Source organism: Protomyctophum parallelum (assembly GCF_964188405.1).
Source record: "Protomyctophum parallelum genome assembly, chromosome: 3".
Lineage (NCBI taxonomy): Eukaryota > Metazoa > Chordata > Actinopteri > Myctophiformes > Myctophidae > Protomyctophum > Protomyctophum parallelum.
The window spans coordinates 25,912,949-25,937,899 of record NC_139698.1 but is presented as its reverse complement, the minus strand read 5'-3'; the positions used below and the strand labels follow the sequence as shown (position 1 = coordinate 25,937,899).

At 42.9% G+C, this 24,951-nt stretch overlaps 2 protein-coding genes across 4 annotated transcripts in view; one reads left to right on the top strand and one right to left on the bottom strand.

Annotated features, from left to right (window-relative positions):
- Positions 1–219: 219 nt before the first annotated feature.
- On the bottom strand, positions 220–12,498 carry sbk3 (SH3 domain binding kinase family, member 3). The gene is made up of 4 exons (XM_083761402.1): positions 12,131–12,498; positions 7,389–7,533; positions 5,779–5,981; positions 220–3,515 (listed from the first exon to the last, which is right to left on the bottom strand). Exons 1-4 carry the CDS (start codon positions 12,134–12,136, stop codon positions 2,697–2,699), a joined length of 1,173 nt encoding a protein of 390 aa, XP_083617528.1. The 5' UTR covers positions 12,137–12,498; the 3' UTR covers positions 220–2,696.
- A 5,440-nt stretch (positions 12,499–17,938) lies between these two features.
- The window catches only part of epn1a (epsin 1a), a 28,996-nt gene continuing 21,983 nt past the window's right edge, over positions 17,939–24,951 (top strand). Inside the window, exons 1-2 of one of the 3 annotated variants that reach the window (XM_083761590.1) lie at positions 17,939–18,000; positions 20,630–20,687. The gene's annotated coding sequence lies outside the window, so the exon portion shown is untranslated. The other 2 variants (XR_014569070.1, XR_014569071.1) reach the window with 2 other exon arrangements.

Below are 24,951 nucleotides of genomic sequence, written 5' to 3'. Positions count from 1 at the left end.
AGTGTCACTGTTGCACACACACACACACACACACACACACACACACACACACACACACACACACACACACGGTAACTCTGTCCTTTCTCAACCGTTTTGGATGCTGGGCGGCTTGCCGGAAACGGCCCGGCATCCTAGCCGTGTTCCCATGGGTCTGGAACTTCCAGGGACCCCCTGGGGACGCCCACACGGAGTTGCACCACTCACTTCACACGGGTGTGATTTTTTTATTTAACCTTTATTTAACCAGTAAAACACATTGAGACTGCGTCTCTTTTACAAGTGGGAACTGGCCAAGTGGCCGAAATAAAATGACACATTTGCTGTCACATTATAGAACAGCAAATAAAACATCCATGATACACCTCAAAATACCTATGAAAAAATACAACAAATCACCAATCAAGTGCTAATCTTTTAGTGGCAGGGCAAAATACACAATGTACGAAATATAAACAGATAATATATATATAGGCATGAACAAAGTCTAATATCCAAACATGTGCAGTTGTTGGACTGTGCATCAAAGATGATCCTTTCAATGCCAATTTTAGTCTGGACTGAAGGCCAGAAATGTTTTACCCCCCTCGGATTTGAATGCTGGTACGACACACCGTAGCCAAGCATTTGATCTGAGGTTTAGACCATTTTTGACCAAATCGAATTTGGAGGAAATATAAGACAGCAGATTACCAAGAATGGCTTTTTAAATGAAAATATACCAATGTTGCAGCCTGCGAGATGTCAATGAGAACCAACCGACTGCAGCATACAACGTGCAGTGATGTGTTCTGAAAGGTGAGTTATGAGTGCAGCATGGTACAGGGGATCAATTTGGCCACGGTGGAGGAGACCTATAAATGGTATCACCATAATCCAATTGGGACAGAAAGAGACCAGTGACCAGTTTTTTTGCAAGCTGAACAAGGAAAACAATTAAGCCTTCAATCTGTAGAAGAAGCCCAAAGTGAATTTAAGCTTTTTGCACAAAAGCTTCTTATCCAAAGCGACTTGCAAAGTGCAAGATCAGAGTAAATGGGGTGAACCTGTCAGTCAACAGCAGGCCAGGTTAAAGCGGTCAACTAAAGTCTGCCAAGTGCTGGCCACGGTTCAAACAAACCCAACCCGAGGCACTTTACTGCATGGTCATCCCTCCTCTTTTCCTGACCTTCTTATAGTTTTGTTCACTGCCCTGTTGAAATGTAGGAAATATTCTTAAATAATGGCATCTGTGGACAAGCATACATACTGTATGTCAAAATAACATAGAGTAAACTAAAGTAAGTTAGCTTTCAAACTGGTGGAAAATGAGGAGTGAAGTGTAGTCCTTAATTTTGCCCCAAAGATCTGAAATTCTGTACTATTGTCATCAATCTGCATTGGGCCCTCTTTTCAAGATCATTCACTCTGGTGACCTGATCTGAATTCTGCACATAAAGTGAACAACCGTTTCAAACGTAGCAGTTAGGTTGGTACAAATTAGTTTATTAAACTTGTAGTTTGACATTCAACCACAGATTCTACAGACATACAAGTTTGGTTTACAACATTTTCTTTTCTTCAACTATTAACACTTTCCTCTTAGATATGCATTTTAAAGTGCTAGTGGAGCTATTTACAAAAACTGAAAAGTAGTGCATCATGTAACATATAATTATTATGTCATGGTAAATGTAGAAAAACCTTTTACATTTCCTGGGAAATGTGCGCCGTCCGAGTTGGCAAGCCGTGCTGGACGGAATAGGTTATCACAAATTTGTACACAAAACATTGACGTCACCCCCACCCCCCGTCCCCGACTCAACTATATTCCTTCCTCCTTAAATATTATTTGGAGAAAGAATCAAGAATATTAATTAATCGATCTGACTTAATTACATTAAAATTAGTAATAAAAAAACAAGTGGAATGTAGATTTTTCTGTTGGGAAATGTCTACATTTCTCCTTCCATGCTCTCAAGCCAGCTCTCTTTCCTTCCTTTCAAGCAGTTGCACACCTTTTACACACAGCACACTCCATACATCCATACATCTCATACCAGTTTATTTGATTATTGCCTAATTTATTTAATTTAGAATAATACATATATAATTTAAAATGTTTGCCTTGTGTGTGAACTCGAGTGCATGACAAATAATGTAGACATTTCCTCTTTTTCTACATTTACCGTACCATACAATATATACATTAGATTAGAGATGTCCCGATACTGTATCGGTAATTCGGTATCGGCCCTTATTTGTCATATCGGGTCAATATCGGTGAATATCGGTGAATATGCCAGTCTAACCAACGATCCGACACAGGGGTAAGGCATGGTAAATAAAACGTTGGGGCATGCTTTCGAGTTGCCCAAACTGCAAGTGCACATTTGAGCACTGGTATTGGTATCGGTAACACAGAAACGGTGGTGGGATCGGATCGGGAACAAAAAAAAGGGTATCGGGACATCCCTAAATTAGATTGTCATGTTATACACAAAACTATGTCAGCAATAGTTTTCATCAGCATGTCAAACATATACACTCTGTAAAAAACCCCAAAATATCTTCTGCTACAACACAGTGCAAATAGTACTGATAATGACCTATATATATACTCGTAGAAACAGTTAGTATAATTAAAATATATAGTCTCCGGACGTAAAAACAAACAGCATAGTATAACAATACTTGAATGAAGCGCTTTAGCATATTTATCTCTCTCCTCTTCCCTCCCTCACCAACTCCTTCACCCCTCCCGCATCTCTTATTTTCCTGGCCTCCTTCTCTGCCTCCTCCTCTTTCTTCCTCTCCTGCTCCTCCGTGGCCGTGGTCCAGGGTCCTCCCAGGTAGCTGAGGATGTCCTCTGGGCTGCCGCGGAGCTTGGGCTCCGGATGGAGCAGCTCCCGTATCAGAGTCATCACCAGCGTGCTGAGGCCCTCGAACTGGGAGGGCGGTTTCTCGGGCTCCTCCGCGATCACAAGATCGTCCGTTTCGTCGTCGCCCCCGACCCCCCTCCTCCTCCTCCTCTCCTCCGCGTCCCGCTCCCTGTCTGCCTCGCGGTCGAACCACGCCTTGTACCGCCGGTAGCGGAAGTCGTCGCCAGTGCTCTCTCCCCAGGGGAAGCAGCCGGTCAGCAGGGAGTAGACCAGAACTCCCATTGACCAGCAGTCGATGCTGGTCTGTATCGTTATCCACTGCTCCTCCAGCTCTTCTTCATCCTCCTCCTCCTCCTCATCCGCCTCCTTGTTCTCTTTCTCCTTTTGCCTCTTCTCCCACTCCCTCTGGATCTCCTTGGAGGGCTCCACCTCGGGCGTGCAGAAGGGCGAGTCGTACCAGACGGCGCGCACCTCGGTGCCGACGGCGCGCGTCAGGCCGAAGTCGCCCAGCTTGACCCAGCGGCAGCGGGGGTCGCACAGGAAGATGTTCTCCGGCTTGATGTCGCGGTGGACGAAGCCCAGGGTGTGGAGGTGAGACACAGCGCCGCTCAGCTGGGACATCACCCTCTGGGCACGGTCGTCCTCTATCCCGTTCTGGAGAGAGAGAGGTAGAGAAGGATGGGGAGTGAGAGAGAGAGAGGGAGAGAGATGAGAAACGTTCCTTCTCTGCTAATTCCAATTTCATTCATTATTTTTAGTTCAATTGTATTCATTAATAAGTATGACTCTTGATTAATCTTCTACCATTCCTCATACAGTAACTCTTGTCCCTTACTGTATATCTGGTCTCTCACATGCACTTTCTATGCGTGCACGCACGCACGCACACACGCACGCATGCATGCACGCACGCACGCACGCACGCACGCACGCATCCTATTCTTGGTTGGTTGTAATTTTGTTTATTTAGTCACTTTTATGACTGCACTAAATGTTCCATTCTATTGCGTTGCGTTCTGTTCTGTTCCGTACACCAACTCTAGGCCATGTGTCTGCCTGGTTGCCTGCTGCTGGAACTCCCTGCTCCACCTCACGTATGCCACTGAAAGCTGTGAGAGCGATCTGTCCTTATCAGCTCTCTCTTATAAGCTTTACTGGCACACAACTCAAATAAAATACAGCGGCACACTATGAGGTGCGGGAGGTCCATAGGGTTCCAGCTAAGCTTATCTTACTCTTAGTAGCTAGTGTTTTTGCTGACAGAGGCAAGAGCACCACAGGACAGAGGGTCCTGTGATTTAGATACGCTTCCTGATGCCATCGATAAATCCCCTGGGGATGGGGAAGGGTGACGAGTTGGATTACAGCAGTGAACCGCAGCTAAGAATGGAATCCACCTGAACTGAACTGCTTCTGTGTGTTACAGTCAAACGAAGATTACTACATATTACAGTTAAATGAGGGTACAGGATTGAATCTTTAAATTAAATTAAATGGTGCATTTATATAGCACCTTTTATCCAAGGCTCTTTACATAGATAGCATTACATTCACCCATTCACACACACATTCATACACCGATGGCGGCGGGAAACCTGCATGCAAGGCACCAGCCTGCACATCGGGAGCAATTAGAAGTTAAGTCTCTTGCTCAAGGACACTTCGACACTAACTCTGGAGGAGCCCGGGTTCGAACTGGCAACCTTGCGGTTCCCATCCAGCCACTCTACCCCTGAGCCACCGTTATGTGATATTTAACTAGCTTTAGTTCTGGGATGAATGGGCATCTATTCTATGCACAAGCTTCTATTCTGCTCAGACTTCACAACGCACGCACGCACACACACACACACACACACACACACACACACACACACACACACACACACACACACACACACACACACACACACACACACACACATGCGTGTGCATTAAGAGCCTATCGTCCCCCTCATGATTAAAGCCCTAACGACCACACCAGAGGGTCGCCATGCAACTCCTTGCAACATGGAACTCCTTGCAAGTAACCATTATTCCCAATGGCAGTTGCAAGGAGTTGCATTGGTGAGGTTTGTTTTGTTGCAAGGAGTTGCGAGTAGTTGCAGCTGGTGTGGTTTGGGCCTTAGACATGTGGCACTCATGGGGCGCCCGCTGGCCAAGTGGTCCAGGTGCATGCCACATATAGGCTTTGGCTTTGGTCTCTCCACTTGCACCCCATTAGACCGTTATCACACCATCGAATGGGGCCAGTATGGCCATACTGGCATACTCACTGTTTCAGTATGTCATTATCACCGATTGAGACGGGTGATAATGTCATGTCCTGACGGAGGCGCGCCGTGTCTGGTGGCCTTGAGCCACGTGAGGCACCGCCAAGCGATGCGCTAGCCGAGCGAGTCGCCTTGCTGAGCGTTGCGAAGGCCACCAGACCCGACTCAGAGTTACGAGTTATGTCCCGATAGGCAGAGAATAGTATATATTAGTAGACCCTAGTTTCCATGCGCCGACAAGAGTTGGAAATTGCAGTATGACAGTATGGCCATACTGGCCCCATTCGATGGTGTGATAACGGCCATACTGACCCCATTCAATGGTGTGATAACGGCCATACTGACCCCATTCAATGGTGTGATAACGGCCATACTGACCCCATTCAATGGTGTGATAACGGCCATACTGACCCCATTCAATGGTGTGATAACGGCCATACTGACCCCATTCAATGGTGTGATAACGGCCATACTGGCCCCATTCAATGGTATGATAACGGTCGAATCCGCTTCTCTCTCTCCCTCTTTCCTGTCCATCTTCACGTGATACTATCAATAGAGGCAGAAAAGCCAAAAACGAAATCTTAAAAATAAAAAAGTAGGCCGCTCCATGGGGCCTATACACGTGTGATGATGTCACTTGCCCCGTTCACGATGACGTTGTAGAGGTCTCCGTAGAGGCCGGCCTGCTGCGCGAACACGTAGTAGGTGGGGGTGGAGTAGAAGATGCCCAGGGCGCGGGTCAGCGAGGGATGGGTGCAGTAGGACAGGGAGAGGTTGTATTCACGCAGGAAGGAGAAGAGGGAGGTGGATTTCCGCGGGGCGAACTTCAGGGCCATGGGAGTCCCTGCAGGGTGGGGTGAGAGACGCCACTGTTCTTATATCGGCAAGTGAGTAACTTAATTGAGCTTCACGCCAAACCTTCACGTCAAAGGATAAGCCGTCTACACCAAGGTTTATCTGTACTGTAACTATGTGTCTATATACTGTATGTATATGTCCCACAAAAGCAGACCAATCATGCCTTGTCTGGTCGTGTCTTACTGTATAGGTCATCATGTCTGGTCAGAGTAAGTCTTGGTAGTAAAAATACGGTATGTGCACTCCACAAAACGGCACTGTAGTTAACGATTTGTTCGCCAGCCAAACCGAACACTTGCATTGTGACAATCTAGTGATTTGATATAGCAAAAGATTGGACAAAGGAGCCCACTCGCACTGTCTTGTGTAGACTCACATTTGCAAAGGTTGACAAAGTTACAATGACTGTAGGTAGGCTGACCCTGAGGACATACCCGAGCTCAACGTAAATTCCGTTGATGGAGAAAAATTGTCATCATCAAGAGAATGTGACGGCGATCCGTCATTGACGCTGTGAACCAATATAACTTCCCCGTAGGGAAGGATGCGAGTGCATTAGCTGTCCCTGAAGATGCAGAGGCTACACCCCCTGCGTTGCGTGCAGCAACCCTATCCCCAAGAATGTAGTAAAGCACTTGGTTACAGCAACACTGGCGCTAAAGGTTAAGTGAGCACTATATAAAGACAGACACATCTACGCTGCCAACTCAACTCATTAGAGCTCTCGCATGTACACAGTATAAAACTCCTGCAATGAAGACCGCAATGTACTCTTTTACAGCTTCATTTGGTTTAGTGTACACTCTATGAGTTATATGTGGATGCATTGACACTGAGAGGACCTTAGTGTGCAGCTCTTGCATGGACAGGAAACCTGAAACATCTAAATGCACTGTGGTGGGCAGATAGAATGACACTCCAATTAATTAACGAGATTCTTAATTGATAACTGACGAGGGTGCAATTCAAGCCGGATGCTTAATGTTGGATCTGTATTCCACCCGCGTTCGCCCTTCCGCCAGTCCCCTACACCAGGGGTTCTCAACCCCTGGACCCCCCTGGGTCCCCAAATTATTAAAAGAAGTACATTATAGTACATGCATACACCTTCCCTAATGATTATATCTGGTTTCAGTATTTATGTATGGTGTATTGTCTCTATTATTAAGGTTATTGTAGCAGTCAATTTATATTAGTGGTCGTGAGGGATTGCCAAAGCATTTCCGGGGGTCCCCGGCCAAAAACGTTGAGAACCTTGACTCCTGAGCATTGGTCCTTGCACAAACAGTTCTTGCTTTAATATTGCTTTAACTGTTAACATGCCATATCTCATGTTCTTGGCTATACAAACTTTCACGTTTCAAGTGTTTATACAATTTAACAACACACCCACCTCTCTTCTTGTGCAAGGCGAGCATGACCTTGCCGTACGTGCCCTCCCCGAGCTTCTTGACCAACTTGAAGTGTTCGGAGGTGACCAGGCTGGACAGAGACTGGGATGAGAGGAAGCACAGCTCATCCAGTTCCTCGGCTCCGGGCTGCACACACACACACACGCACACACACACACACACACACACACACACACACACACACACACACACACACACACACACACACACACACACACACACACACACACACACACACACACACACACACAAAATCACTGTCAGATTAAGATTATGTAACGATGCTGTTACTGTACATCAAACGGAATACATAATCTCTAGCGCACATTTGACGACCACGTTGACATCTGTGAGTGGGTTTAGGGTTTTGCAGAACATTGTAACGTTACGATCCATGTCACTCACCACACGCTTACTGACAAGTTGTGTCATGAACATTGCGCGTTTCATTTCAGAATGCAAATATAAATTCCATTCAGTGTGGGTTACGGTGCCAATGCGTATACAGTGTCAGGCTGGCAAAGTATGAGGAAGTGGCCTTTTCTTGAACCAATGAAGGTTATGTATTCTTTGACGTACAAAAATAATGAAAGTAGCTGAAAATAGACAATCTATAATGTCACAACATCTAGCGATGAGCTTATAGATACAATGCAGTTGTGTGAATTAGAATATTTGTTCGATAGCGTTGTATTCATCAAAATAAGCTCGACTGGACTGGTGGGTCAGCCAAAGGCTGACAACATTATAGACATTAACTGAATTAACACTATCTGCAGGTCTAGCATATGACCTCGGCCATTCTCCATTGTCTGGGATAAATGGATGATGAAGGTGATGAGTTGATGAGCTGATGTCTTATCTAAGCAAACAGAACATGTCGTCCTGTCATTTGATTCCCTATGTATAGTACCCCACTGTGTGTATGTACAGCATGCAATTTCTATAACGCACATCCTTGCTGACTTTCTTTTGAACTTGATCCCCTGCCACATACCACCGCAGGAGGGGGGGCACCGTGTGAACATGGTCCCAGCAAGGATCACAAATTATGAGATAGATCACAAAGCTTTAGCTTATTTTTACCTTTGACCTTCTGCACAGTAACTTGTACTGTACACGTACAGTACAAGTTGCATAAGAGAGCATATACATGTACTGTAGGTGTCAACCGGTTCGATTTTAGTTTAAATTACACTGTAGGGTCACCGTCGACAGAAAAGGAGCGCGTTGACAGCTCTGGCTGGGTCACCGAAATCTGCTTGAAAAGTAAATACTTTTATTCTTTAAATGAGATTCATTGAAGATAATAGTCGTAGTTCCGACCATAAACGATGCCAACTCGCGATCCGGCGGCGTTACACCCATGACCCGCCGGGCAGCGCCTGGGAAACCAAAGTCTTTGGGTTCCGGGGGGAGTATGGTTGCAAAGCTGAATCTTAAAGGAATTGACGGAAGGGCACCACCAGGAGTGGAGCCTGCGGCTTAATTTGACTCAACACGGGGAAGCTCACCCGGCCCGGACACGGAAAGGATTGACAGATTGATAGCTCTTTCTCGATTCTGTGGGTGCATGGCCGTTCTTAGTTGGTGGAGTGATTTGATTCCGATAACGAACGAGACTCAGGCTTGTTAATTGTTCTCCATAGTTAATTGAAGACTACGAAGGATAGCCCAGAACCTTTTATGAGCTGAAACTTTCCAGAACCCTCGAAGTTCAGATGAATTGATTTCGGTACAAAGGACCCCAATGGAAACAAGTCATAGGCTTTCTTGGGTTTAAATTCCTCTTATCAGACTTTGTATTGAACTGTACTTTCCTGTGCTTTTTTTTCCTCAAATATTAAAATATTCAATCAATCAATCAACGATTCTTTGTTTCCAGTATACAACTGTGGAGGTACGTCATAAATATGGCAACCTTCCCCGTGTTTCTTCACTAGTCCAATTCAGAAGAACAGTTTGCCGGCCACTGCTACAGAGCTGACAATGAGGTTATATCTTCCCTTCTTCTCTGGAGTCCTGCCTCAAAGCAGACCAGAGGTAGAAAACTGTCGTACCCTGATGTCATCGCTAGGGACACATGCATCAGTAAGCAGGACCTGGGGATGGTAATGAAGGACCGGGAAGTTTGGCGTGGCATTGTGAAATCCATGATCTCGACCGCAGTCGAAAAATGATGATGACGTCATAAAAAACTACAAAGTAGCAAAACTACAAGCTCACACCACATCCAGATGTGAAGTACAACTACTGACTCCTGGTACCCAGAACTCAAGTCAACCTCCTGAGCAGGGCCCGGGCCCATATAAGGACTTATCTGGAACCCAGCCATAGCGTATTGAAACAAATAGAAACTGTGAAATATGTTGCGCATCATGGTACAGCTCACTTAGTTCTTGTAGTCTAACAGATCCATAACCATAATAGACCTGAATCAGGTCTTCCAGGACATCCATCCATCAACAAACACTGGCAGACTTGATGAGTGATCAGGCTGTGTACAGCTGTCTGTCATTTGTGTCTTGCCACTTGACAAAGCCGTGCATGTCATGTGGAGCCAAGAATAAGGTTGCAGGTTTAAAGTTGTCTGAATGCGTTGCCTGGTACGAATAACAGCGAGGCAGTTGCATCATGTCAAACAGAGCTGATGACGAGCATGTCAAACTCAATGGCAGACGGAAGGATTGATATTTCTCTAGAGACATGACATTCCAGAATTAGATTTCTTTCTTTCTACATTATTCAGCAGTTGGTTCTGATCAAGCAATATGATTGGCCGAACTGTTTGTGTTATCGTGCGATAACATTCACAGCTAAGAGTTGTTAGAAAAGTGTGTGGCACTGGAGAATAGAATTAACTCTTCTTAAAAATCAAAACGTGATATCTGTCTAAACGTTCTCTAACTGATTATTGTTGTTAATGTTAAAGAGCTCGAACTATTCGCATTCTGTAATCATTGCTATAGTATAGAGTGTTCATTCAGACAATGGGTTCCCAGCAAAAATTGAGCGAGAACACTAAAATCGAAGCTGATAAATATGTTCTCTCTCCTGATTGGATGAAACTTGTAATCCACTAAAGAGCTGTTACTGTTCTTTCAAATGTTTTGTTTCAACCAAACAATATCACTTACAGTGCCTTTTAGTTGACATAATTATGTACAGTAGAATACTTGAGGTATAAATCATCAAAATGAATACATTTTGATGATTTATGGCACGCACCTTCAACTTGTGCCTGTGGTCCTATGAAGTTTATCTTTGCCTATTTTGAATATTCACCAGTTTTGACTGAATGTTCGCCTATTACGATACATGTGGTTAGATTAAATATTGCCTATTTGAAAAATGGGACATGTTTTTTTTGGGTACTGCAAAATTAATGTTCCAAACTTTGTTCACAAAATAGTACTGTTTTACAGCAATCTATCTCCCAGGGGTCTTTAATATTACTAATTGTAAAGAGGATAGACTATCTTGTTGCTTGGCTGATACCAATTACAAGCCACTTACTGACCTGACCTGACCTGCTTGCTTACTTACAGATATAGTACTTACTTACATACAGTGCTTGCTTGCTTACTTACTTACTTATTGAGTGATATATAAGTAAGTAACTGTTGCTTTCTTGCAACCACATCTTACCAGGAAATGACCTTGTGTTTTCCTTAATTTGCTTTAAAGAAAGAAAACAAAAAAAATAATATAAGAAAAAACATAGTGAAACTGGACAAGTGAGTTTACAACACAAATCTATAATTTGTTCAATGGATGTGTCATAAAAACAATATAAATTACTTTTATTGCAGCATACGCAAGTACATTAACAGGAAAAAAAGGCTACTTTCTATAGATGTTAAGTTAATCCATTGCATTCCAAGCAAATACAACACATTGAATCACTTCAGTATATGAATCGAAAATCTGTTATAGGTTCCCTTCACACAATGCTTCTGATGCAGAGCTCTAGCTATGATTATTACATTTTTAACTGTTAAAACTTGCCTTTCACACCCCAATAATTCCATTACACAGTGCCTATTACACAATGTCCTGGACTGCAGGATTATTATTTAATCATAATGGTAACTGGAACTCAGAGTAGATGGGCTGTGTTTAAAAAAAGAGTTCCCAGATTTTATTAAGAGCTGTGAGGGAGCTAATCTAATTAGCACGGACCCAACAAATCCTCACGGTTCTGTGCACCACTCAAAGCATGGCATCATCACTAGAATTTAGCAACAACAAATGTGAAAATGGAATCACAATTATCACAATAGCATCCAATTACGCTCTTGGCAAAAAAAACACATTTACAGTTTGATGCCTTAGCTTAAATCCTCATCTCTATTGTGTTACCCCACTGGGACATGAGCAGATGCATTTGTTTTTCAAGTATTTGTGTTTTATGATAATATGAGGCACTTGCAATATCATTTTGAAGTCAGTTCAACTCATGTCAGTGAGAGACTATAAGGACATTCAATTTATAGATCATTTTGTGTGTTAGTATAAAGTTTGCATGTTGGATTTGTGCATGTAGCCTTCTGTATGTATTTGAGACTAGAATTCAGTTTTATACTTCCTGGGATTTTAGTTTGTTAGTGGAGGGACAGAAAATACTGTCAAGCAAGCCATCAGAATGCCAATATGTTAGTGTATTAAGTATGTATTTTTGTGTACTGGTGGTGGTGACTGATATGTCAAGGTTTATACTCACTGTCATTTTAACAGTTTTCTTGGTGTCTGGGTCTCTGCTCACTGTGCCTCGGTTCTTGGCAGCATCTAAACAAAGCCTTGTCAAAGGACAGCTACAGCCCCTCTACACTCAAAGTCCTTGGCTGTAGTTGCCGGTTAAGCTCAAAGAGTTTAGTTTGTGTAGTGTGTTGGCTCTGCAGGTCCATGCAGTGATACAGCAGCTTTATAGCAGAGATGGACACATGTGTCTCTTTCTCAGGAGACCTGAGCTGTGACTGTGCCTATAGCCCGCTCACTCACTCACTCTTGCTTGCTCCCGCCCTCTAGCGCTCTCGCGCCAACTCTCATAATCACTTGAGTCTGTTTTACCAGCTGTAAGGTATGTCAAAAATCTCTCCCTCACGCTCCCTCTCTGTCTCTGTCTCTCTCTCTGTCTCTCCCTCTCTCTCTCTCTCTCTCTCTCTCTCTCTCTCTCTCTCTCTCTCTCTCTCTCTCTCTCTCTCTCTCCTTCTCTCTCCCCATCTCTCTGTCTGTATCTCTCACTGTACCCAGCTCTCTCTCCCTCCTGCAATACAGTGTTAATGTCCCCAATAATATCCGACCTGTCATTCAGACTGTCTAACTCGTCACTTTCCTGCCGGCACCCTTTAATTAACTCCTTCACTTCCCTACTTTCTACACAGCCCTCATTCCTCTCTCTCCTCTCTAATCCTGACAAATTCAAATACCTCTCTACTCTGCCCCATCTCAGTTACATCTCAGTGGCTCTCAAAGGTTTTCATTTCAAGGAACGACATAATTCGGAGAGAGAGAAAGTTACATTCAATTAATGAGCTTTAATATCAACTAGAGCGGTGCCTGTTGGGCACTGGCCTACTTGGACCGATGCAAGTTGTAAATTCATGCCCCACCCAGTTTTTATGTTGTTATGTCTGTGTCCCTTATATGCCCATATATGGAGTTATTTGTCAGGCATGCCAAAATATGCATGTCTATGCAGATGTCAGAATATAATTTTGATGTCAGAACAGGCCAGCTCCATATGCCTGGGCAGGGGACCTATATATCCAGACCCTGGGCAGAGGCTTTTGTGCTGGTTCTGGTCAACCGGCGATCCGACAGACTTGATTGACACCGGGCACTGCACTCCCTGTGGTGGTGTGGAACACATGTGTCGATGTGTTGAAGTCGGTGGGGCGAACGGTTCTCGAGTTACGTGGATTACAAACGTACACACAGAGACGTTGTGCATTTATCTAAGATAGATCTTGTTCTGTTAAATAATCTGGTGGACCATTAATCAGAATGTGCGTAAATTTTCAAAATACACAAACACAAGTGATTTTGTGTGGGCAGTTCATTCATACTTCATGCATAGGAGTGAAGGCTCTGTTGGGAATCAACCACATGACAGTAGGTTCATGGAGTATGAGGCCATTAACGCATACTCCATTGACAGGTCCTTAATCATAGCGGCTGTAATCCTACACTGTCCATACACAGAGGAAAGCCTTTGGCCCAAAATGTCTGTACTCAGTGTACTGCATGCATGCTGCATTTATATCCCCTACTATAGCCTAAAAAAACAAGTATTTTTGGATGCCTCTTTCTTGCTTTGGGATGATGATGATAGTCAGGTCATAGATGTAGATGCAAGCTGCAATCAGAATCAGTTTTATTTGTCAGCTCACACAGTTTTACAGGTGTAAAGCGCGTAAAGCAATGGGTGAAATTCTTGTTTTCCGTGCACGCTCCATCTTTTTGTAGTATTCCGTGAGAAGAGTGAGTCAATGTTTTGTCAGTCCTCCTAATACTGCACATACTGTACTCTTTGATTTTACAAAGACTGAGAGTTACGTGGCATCACACATATAAATTGATTATTACTTAACACTTAACACTTACTGTACGTATAGGGTTTATAGAATTAAACCGCATCTTATTCGACCTCATTGTCTCAACCCCCCCCCCCCCCCTCCCACACACACACACACACACACACACACACACACACACACACACACACACACACACACACACACACACACACACACACACACACACACACACACACACACACACACACATACACACACACACACAGTCACACACACACACTTACCAATTTTTGAGTGGTGCAACCACTCCTACAACCAGCTTGCAATGTCCTCGTACGTGTTTGTGTGTCTGTGTGTCTGTGTGTCTGTGTGTCTCGTACTTGTTTGTGTGTCTGTGTGAGCATGAGTATGTGACTTAAAAATAGCAGTAGGGGGCGCCAGAAACAGTGAGAGGGGTAGTGACTCTAATGAGAGAGAGTGAGAGAGGTAGTGACTCTAATGAGAGAGAGAGATAGAGAGAGAGAGAGAGGGGGGGGGGGGGGAATTGCACCACTCAGTTCACACGTGTGTGATTTTTTTCTCTACAAGCTCACACTGTGTTATACTTTAACCACTAGTATACAGTAGGCCAACATGGACCATCATATTTTACAGTATTGGAGGACTGATTGGAGGGCAAGCATGTTTTCAGTACGGCGTTTCATCCTGATACAGCAGGTCAAGTCCACTTTGGGCTAACCACATGTGATGACAGCCAAAGAAAACTCAGCACATTAGCCGAACATCACACGCAACATGGAGCAGGGACTAAAGCCTTTTTGAGAAGAGCAAACATGTTTGTCTGCATTACAACACGCTCCGATTGAGTCTGGATCATCTAAATGGTTACTGCTGACAGCCTGGGGGTGCTCACCAATCTGACTGGAACTATATACGCAGTTGCCCCTGACCCTAGGAGGAGATCCACTTGGAAGTCACTTCGATATAGGGAATTAAGCAACTAGTCGACTAGTAAACTAGTAAATCCACTAGTCGACCTTGTTGGTACGAGTTGACTAGTTGATAAGAAAAATTAAATAAAAGTTTATTTTTTATTTATTTTCACAGATTTTGTAGGCCTCAAGATCAGGTTATAGTCACCAATGTACTGTACACAGTTTTTAAATGTACAAATATATATATTTTTTTACATAATAGGTAGTTAAACAACTAGTCGACTAGTCGACTAGTAAACAATGTGTTGTCATTGTGTAAAGCAACAAATACACCAGATTCACATCTGGGTCAACTTCTTCTGTGACCTTTATGAAATCAGCAGCAGCCAACAACCTTGAAAGTAAAATAAATCTACGTCGTATTATTTGGGTTATGCTTACTCAATAAGACGCTAATGCCATAATGCATTTACTGTATGCATTTAAATGCATTGCATTAGTTGAGGAATTGCCTAAATATGGTTATCATAGGGCTTTTAGAGAGCATGGAGGCACACAAATTGTTAAGTCATCCTATTTCTCTTCCTTCCTTATTTTCTGCTCTCACGTTTAAAGAGATACCACATCTACAGTACAAGCCAACAACGCATCACATTACAGCACGTTGTGAGCTTGTAGATCAACTATTTCTGCTATTGAATTGAATGCTATATGCTGAAATATACGGGGCTCAAGTGGTTAATTGGTTCATTCTGCTGTCCAGCAGAGGACACCTTTTATGAGCTCTAGTCTGACTTTTACATCTGTTTTGGATATAAGATACAAATCTCTTTCTCTGAGCCGAGACCCTCTTTAACTCAAATCCGCCACCTTCTCTCTGTCCAAAAGCCCTGACCTGCATCCTGCCCCTTTCCAACTTAGAGCGCATTATACCCTATCACCACTGAGTGACAAAACTAACAGCTGAAACCCTGCCTCACAGAGCACGCCCCCCACACTGTGCACCGTGTGCGCCGTGCCAGCTTTTCAGTTTCCTAGTTAGTGCCAGATGCCGCACCGGGGCAGGGAGACTTTCTCCATCTCCCTCTGCCCCCGACACCCTCCTCTTCTTTCTGTCCACTCGGATGGATTTCCCCTGATGCGACATACTATGGCACTATTATTGCCAGAGGCCTCTCAGGCCTGTTATGTAACGCAAACATGGACAGCCATGGCGACAGGGCCCCGGCCAGCACTCGGGTTTCCACAGCTGCTTGTGGGGTTTGCGGGGCCCGGCCACTGGCCCCTGGCCGCTTCCATGTTTGTATATCTGTGGGGCGTCTTGGGCCCCTAGGTCCCTGCTGTGGCAACCTGCTCGCCCACGCTTAAAACGCTAACAATAAACACAACTAAGTGGATGTCAGGGCAACTCTGCTTTCATTCACAAACATGCATGCATGGCCTGCAGAAACATACACGTGTTGTGTATATGTGACACATGTACTGTAGAAACATGCCATTACACACAGATATGGTATGCATGCATTTATGAATGGCCATCACAGTTGCAGATGTATAGTATATACACAGCGGATGTATGTATGCAGTCACAAATACACACAACGCTACAGTATGTAAGCACATTACGAATAGACAGGCCACGAATATTAAAAACAAATACACATACCGTAGGTTACTATAGAGGCGTACACATGTGGGCATGGACACACACACGCACGCACACACACGCACACACAGTTGCTGACAGGTACGGAGGAGTTACATTACATACTTCTCTGCTTTTCAGTGATTCTGCTGTTTTTTGGTCACCGAATACTTGTAATGACAACGCTGTCACCTACAAGAGCTTCTCCTCTGTCCGCTGTCATGAAAGAGAAGAACATGGCAGACATGTATCCTGTACGTCTTAATTGCACTGCAGCAGGGTTGTCGCAATGAACTATCATCAAGTTATTTATTTACCACCTTATGCCCATTCTAACCTATTATTAATGCATATTAATAAATGTTCTGAGAATAATGCAAACAATAATAAACTGATTGTCCAACACTTTGCAATGATTCAAAATCTATACCATTAGGTATTGCCACATCTGTGAGTTTTTATCTGGATTTCCATGTTGTGTAACGCGAGGATGACTGTTTCAAAACTGTATAGGGCATGAGACTACAGTTTCAGGTCATTGAGATGTCTTTCTTTTTTTTTTTGCAGTAGATCTACTTTGTCAAAGACGCTAATTATAATTATCTAATTATAATACCTGATGTCTCGACAGCAAACAGAGATTGAATTCAGAGATCAGTTTTCACACCGTACCTGCAAAATGGCAGATCTAAAAGCTCACAACGCGTGGCAATGTGCTGAAATGTGATCTTTTAGATTGGCTATTTTCTGCAAAGATATTTAGTCTATAGCAAAATTAGGAGGGAACTTGGCTAGTATAGAAACCTTGTGAAATTGGTTAAAAGGACAAGAATGCAAATACATCTGCAGTACTATTATGCAATAACGATGCATGAACCTTCTATGCATGTGTTGTACATATTACACCTGGGGAGGATGTACTCAAAACTGTTTCATGTCAAGGATGTCCAAATTAAAATACTGTATATTTGGCCCCAGACCCCCATGAGAAAGTATTTTGTGCCAGGAACCCGTCTGGGACCTGTCAGTCAATACATATAGCCTACATATACTAGGTTTAAAGTGACTAAACAGATTTTTGATGCATTTGCTATATTCACTGTGAAATGCACGCACTCACGCGCGCGCACGCACGCACGCACGCACGCACGCACGCACGCACGCACGCACGCACGCACGCACGCACGCACACACACACACACACACACACACACACACACACACACACACACACACACACACACACAGATTGCAAGCATTAGGAATGAATTATGTAGCCTCACACACACACACACACACCAGCAGCAGCTTCTTTTCACCTTACTGCGAGGGGTTTCACTGGGAGGCCGTAACATGTGTGGAGGTTCATGCTGTCTCTCCCAGGACACAATCCTCAGCCTGCGCAGCTTCCCACCCAACACTGACAAAATGTGTCGGCCCCCGTGGAATTAAATACGGGTGTCTGCGGTGGCGGGTGAGTGTTTTATCTCTACACACTCGTACTTTGTGTCTTTTTTTTTAATGAGTCTAATTATCTTGGTGTCAAGTCAGTCCATATACTCATATACTGTATGATTGACTGTGTGGTTTGATGTAAGGTTATTAATAAAACTTGTGTTTTTGTTTGTTATATTTATAGTTTCAAACACAAAGATTCATGATATGTTGTTTATGCATTATGCATTTTGTCAATAAAGATTCCAGTCAATTAATCACTCTTCAGGCATAGTACAATTCCCTGCTTGATGGCAGTTGAGTTGCTTTTTTGGTTCAATGTCAGTTATTGTGTTTCAGTAAACCGCCCTCTAACAAAGCTGGTGTGATGGGTGGGTGTAATGGAAATGTGCTTTGTTTGTTAGTGGAAGAGCCAGCTCAGTGTCATTATGTTTCCTTATAATCACAAGCCATAATAAATGTCTCCACAACAGAGGAACACAGGCCCAGTAGTAAAATAGTTTGTTTGTACAAAGTAGCACTGCCTGCCATGGCACCATGCCTCCCACAGGGAGCGCAGGCCAAGATAAAAGGATAAATAGAAGCATGATAAATCGGAGTGCTTGTAACACACATGCATGCCATCTGTTACAGTGTCGCTCTGGTCCACGGGGGCTTAACACATTGTACAGTATTTATGTTTCCACTGAGGATTGATGGAATTGACACCAGAGCTAGTTGGAGGCTGCCTCTTTGTGGAGGGTTTATGCTACAGCATGCATGGCTCTTGTCCAATGGTTCTCCTCTCAAACTTAAAAATGACAGGGTCTCCCCTTAACTCTGACAGTATACAAATTGACCAATTTTGTTCCATTTGTACACTGTCATACTTGTAAGGATCAATTTAGAACCCCCCTAAGGAGGAGGAGTATTGGGGCCACTTGCTTTCTGAGGAATCAGATGACCTACAGTAAGTCTGGAGAGACAGTGTCTGCTTCTGGAAATCCCAGTGGGAAAAACAAAGAGACAGACTCAGAGACTCAACCTGTGGGCCAGGGCCCACTGGTGGGCTGTGAGAGTATTGCAGGTGTGCCCCCAAATAATTGACAAATTATATAACGTTACATTAATACTTTATTTTATTACTGTATTAACAAATACATGTTAACAAAAAAAGACATGGTATTTTTTTCTTTTAAACCTTGATTATTTGATCTGAAAATGTATGCAGCACTCCCACACGGACCACTGTGGTCAGCAGGAAACTAAGCCAAATAATATATTATAATATTGCTGTGTTCTGAATAGCACATACAAGGACAATATCTGTCTGTAATGATATAAGAGTTTAAAGCCAGATATTTAATTAGTGACTCTCAATCTTAGATCAATAAAGCAAGCAAGAGGTGCTTTCAGCCAACTTCGCAACATCTGGAAGTCCAAACAATTTATTATAACCTCAAAACTAAAACCAAAACAGAAAGTCTACAACATATTTTGGCCAAATAAGATCTCAAATTAGGAACTTTATTAAGACCACCCTGAGATAAAGAAATGCAGGTTAAGATGGCTCGGTCATGTGTTCAGGAGAGGATGCCTAATGAAAGTTACCCAAAGTTGCCTCGAGATGGACCCCAATTGGGGGAAAAAATAGGGGCAGACCAAAGAACAGGTGACGGACTGATGTTGGAACTGAATGAGATGGGTCTTTCCTAGGACAGACCAAAGCATGAGACAGGCTTCAGTGGCAGACTGGCAGTGTAGCCTATGATTGTGACCTTATGCCCTAACCAGGACGAAGAGGATAAGTAGGTAAATAATCTTTGTAAATTTTCTTTTGATCATTTTTAGGCATTTTTTGTTTCTTTTGACTTTTCTTTGAGTGATATGCAAGATCTCGTCCCTCCCGGCTACCCAGGTCTCCATAATAGTACAGAATGGAATGTTGGTGCGTAACCGCTCTGTGTAGTGTAACTTCTTGAGAATACAACTAAAATCAATTGAACTGATGACCAAGGGATATTGGGATTATCATGTAGTCCATGCAAACTGATTCTGGTCATAAGGCTATAATACAAAACATGAGAAATGAAAATTATTCTAATTTAACGGATAACCTATACAATATCCATTATGCGATTGCAGACCAACATATCGAGTTGCATGTCTGGAGGAATCTTAAAGTTGATTTACATTTGATAAGATTCTAATCAGAACAGTGTTAATAGTTTGCAGAACATTGCCAACTATAACTATTGTAGGCTAGTAGTGTGTGTGCAGTCTGTGTGTGTGTGTGTGTGTGTGTGTGTGTGTGTGTGGTTGTTCAATGCTCTGTCGGATGATAGTATGCCTCCCGTTGTTCAGGCCTTATATTTTATGTCCTCAACTTGTGTGGTTTGGTCCCCAAGACCAGACGTTGACAGTGTTTCTCAAGTGGGGTCTGGGCCCTGCAATGAAGTTTGACACATTCATTGCAAGCTTGTATATCTGCTTTTTAGATTAGATTGCGGTCCGCAGCGAATACACAATTTTACAGTACAGTACAGTACAGTACAGTACAGTACAGTACAGTACAGTACAGTACAGTACAGTACAGTACAGTACAGTACAGTACAGTACAGTACAGTACAGTGTGCAATGTTTCTGCTCTGGGGTCATGTCTTGCACAGAAACGGAAGCGGAAGTTCGGCCATCTCCTCCTCCTCGTACCATTCAAGCTACAACAGGGTCAGTACACACTTCATTGAAACATTTATTATGTTACGTGTGGACGCTGAGGCGACGCTGTCGCTCGTAATTCGCAAGTAGAGGTTCCGCTTTGCTCTCGCGCAGGGAGCGTCGCTGTGTGGGCTTCTAGGATCCGACAGTAAACGTTTTGTTGCTGCTTGATGGTTAGCATCAACTAGCCTGCTAACTGCTAGCAGGCAACCTAGGACCAAGTTACCAAGGAGGCGATCGTGACGTCACAAACGAGTGCCGTATCTAGCAGAAAAAATGTTCCAGATTCCTTCATTGGCATGAACAAAAACCGTGAAGTTGTCATCGCTGATAATTTACATGATATGAAATGTTATCAAACACATGTTCGAAAATAACCACAAAAAATAGCATATCTACACATCAACACATGCATCATTATGTGACACATTGTGTTGTGTGCTTGTTGCTTGATTGATTGATTGAAGTATTTTTTAACAGTTTGCGGAATTACAGTACATTTCAAGCACAACTCAATACAAAAACTTAACTGTGAGTGGACGACCCAATAAAGCACTACACTTAGTTAGTTTACAAGAGGGTCCACCAATTGTTCAATTCATCATATTTTTATTTTATTTTTTGATCTGCCGTTGTGTCTGAAACCAAATTGCTCTAGTCTCAAGAGTTAGATTATTGTTAAACATCTGCATCACTTAATTTACAAGAAGTCCACACAATTATAGAATGTAAAATATTTTGTATTTCGATCAACGTTTGCCTGTTATCTAATGGTACCAAAATCAACACAGCATGGAATTGTGGCCAAAATCTTATCCAACGACAAAATATTCTTTCGTTTTGGGGTCTGCGAGGCTAAATCTCATTGAATGGTGGTCCGTGGTTCAAATGCCAAATTAAATGAATAGTGGGCCTTGACATGAAAAGGGTTGAAAATAGAACTGGAATAGAACAACAGTGCAACTTTGTGCTCTCATCTGGGATGCACAGTAACCGTAACAGTTATGATGATTTCCTGTTTTTGGCTATATAGATGTGTACAGTATGTCCAAATGTTATGATGAAATGGACAAGGTGGACCCATAGCTGTTGTGTAGTGCTTTATTGGGTCGTCCACTCACAGTTAACAGTTTTTGTATTGAGTTGTGCTTGAAACGTACTGTAATTCTGCAAACTGTTAATACATATTTCAATCAATGAATCAACATGTGTATTCAGCATTGCGCCTCTCATTGCATACAGCCTGAAATTAACCGGAACTACAGTACAGGGGTACACATGCACACACTTTCGTTTTTAGTGACGTAGCCGTGGCATCCTTGGTGCGGTTAGTTGCAGGCAGCGTTAGCAGCAGGGCTGCTCTCAGCCTCTCTATGAACGTTAGCAAAGTGATTGATTCTGTGGTTCACGTTGACAGGTAAAAAAAACCCCTCCACGAATGGCTTCTTGTTGCTTTGATTCTGTGCTGCTGGGGAAACGAAACGAGTATAGCGACAGCTGGTGTTTGTTGTTGCCTCAGTGTTTAGTGTGCTTTCCAAGTAACGTTACTTCCACTTGTACATGTACTTTGTGTGTGCCCAGCCCTTCTCTCTCTCTCTCTCTCTCTCTCCTCCACCCTGGTCTGGAGGATGTGTTGTAAATACTGTATTACGTCTGGGCAGCTGGGCTGAGAATGGAGTTGCACGCTATAACGCTATAGCCTATATCTGTAATTTCCACATGACAGCTGAATGGTAACATGCTGTAACGTTCCTGTCGTAATTGCTCAAAAAGTCGCTGCTAAAGCGTTATATACTCCGATTGCTGCACGTACAGTTGGCAGTTATTGTGTTTTCCTTTTTTGTGTTTTTTAGACATTATGTTTATGACTTAATAAACGCTGTGTTTAATTGTCGGGTTGCTGATCCTTGCTAGTTTCGCTGGGCCAGCAACCTCCTGTCTGCTAACTTTGTGACAGAAAGCTGCTCTCTGTCTATCTGTATCTAACATTAGCTTTTGACAGGCTAACTGGGCGGGGGTCTCTTGTTCATGGGGTGTTGTTTATCTCTCTGCTGGCGATAGGAAAGAACGTGCTAGACTTTGTTTAGTGCCCACTGTTTTACATACTAACTAGTTGGTTGTGCCCTAGGCTTAGATATTCATGTGTTTTACGAGTTACTGTCTGGGCGTGTGAAGTATATAATATTTATATTGCTCAACTATATATGTAGCCTACTTGGCTAACGTGAAATCACCAGGCAGTCACTAGTCATGACTTGTTGCATGTTGTCTTGACTTAAGACAACCGTCACAGTGCTGTTGGTTTTTCATGTTCAAGGTTCAACATTGCATTGCATTGTACATTATATACACGGTGTACTGTACAGTACGATTATTTGGTTTTATGTAACACCAATAATAAGCGCAAAAGTAATTGAAGATAGCAGCATTCATTCATCGAAAATAATTAATATCTACATTAGTCATAACACATTTTGGTAGTGCTCGAAGGTGCTGTGTACATAGGTCCTACTTCTAAATAATATGATCCATATATGTTTGCACTGCGCAGTCTGTGTAAGTAATAAGTATGTATGCTTATATAATGGGTGTGTACATTTGATTTATTGTGTGCATATAGTGTACTATAGTCTATGCTGTGTCATGTAAGTAGCACGTATCATATGTGTGCTGTGTTTAAATGTACATTTCTGTGTGGATATTTGAAAGTTTTAAAGTGTTTCTTTGGTTTGTCATTAGTGTGTCAAATAATTCAGTAAAGTATTAAGTAATGAGACGAAAGCAACTTGGATATAACCTACAAGTTGCAATTATCTCCATTGACAGTCCTGCAACATTGCATAATTATGCAATTATGCAGGACGTTCTGTTAACGAGCGCTCCCTAGAAACAGAAATGCGCCCAGGGCCATAACGTGTCTTAGGTGGATTCATTTTTCATTCACAGCCTTCAGAGACACCAAGGATAAACCAAACTGTCCAGGTGCAATATTGGTCAGTTTATGGTTGTTTAATACAATAAGAAAAGCATTTTCAATGGAGGGAAATGCAACTTGGAGGTTATGGACACTAGCGTGTGACTAGAATATATATGAATGAACACTGCTGAGTTGGACCCTAGCATTTATATTCTGGGGAAACAGAATACTTAGTAAAACTACCGGTAACTAACACTTGGTAAACTAAGTATTTTAGTCTTTTAAGTATGTTAAGTGGTTCATCTTTTACTAAGACATGTAAGACCAAGTGGGTCGCGATATTTGACCTATTGTTTTCATAGATGTCTTTCAGGATTGAATTTGAGAGAGATTTGGGTCAATGAGTCAACCAAGACATGACAGTAACGGGGTTAGCCACTTTCAACCCGTCATCCCTATTTTGGACATGTCATTGCCGTATGTGAAGTGTGAACATTTGCAAAAAATGGGAAAATAGCCTGGCTATTTTATTTTGGCCGCTTGTAGGCAACGCGGCTCAAGCGTGTCCCTTATCTGCAACAGTAACAGAGGAGGCGTATCTGAACTTTGGTACAGTGTCTTTGGAGTCTCAGAGCTGACTTTTGGATCGGTTATCACCTCGTGTTATGTAATACTACTTGGTCTCATATTAGTTTGACATGTCTTCCTTCACACATGGGTGCTGCAGCTGCACCTCATGGGTGTGTTTTGATTTTATGAGATTTCTGCTCTGAATTTGTCTGGCTTTATCTAAAGAGACGTCTGAGCATGCACAAGTTGTCCTGTTCACACTCACTTTGAGATCATGGATGTAGTATTTTACTAACATTCACTTGAATGTGAGGAAGTTGCATGTTTCAGTGCAGCAATTAAGTGTGCTGTAATGGTGGTTCTTCTACAACTGTGTGGTTTTTTTATGCCTGCAACATAATATGTTGGATGTGGTTCTTGTTCATTGCCATTTGCCAATATTATTGGCAAATGGCGATGAACAAGAACCACATCCTCCTCCTCCTTGCAACCAAACGGCTGTGAGTAGACCCATGAAGAAAGATGCATGTAGTTGCAAGCAACCATTGCATTGAACTAATTGAATCACTTTGGTCGACTTGTGTCTACATGGGTCTACTCGCAACAAGGACATCACACACCGCTGGGACGAACACTAAAACCGGTTTGTTGCGACTCGACTCGACCCATTGGTGTGATTTGGACTTTACCTATGCATGGTAGTCCTACATTAAATATCATAGAACACTGCTTTGCAACAAGTGTTTCAAGCAACAAGTGTTTCTTTGTGTGTCTAATTTGCTATTT

Coding starts and splice junctions, on each gene's coding strand:
- sbk3 (XM_083761402.1), bottom strand. Junction 5,982..7,388: donor CGCCTTGCACAAGAAGAGAG/GTGGGTGTGTTG, acceptor CCCACCCTGCAG/GGACTCCCATGGCCCTGAAG. Junction 3,516..5,778: donor ACAACGTCATCGTGAACGGG/GCAAGTGACATC, acceptor CTCTCTCTCCAG/AACGGGATAGAGGACGACCG.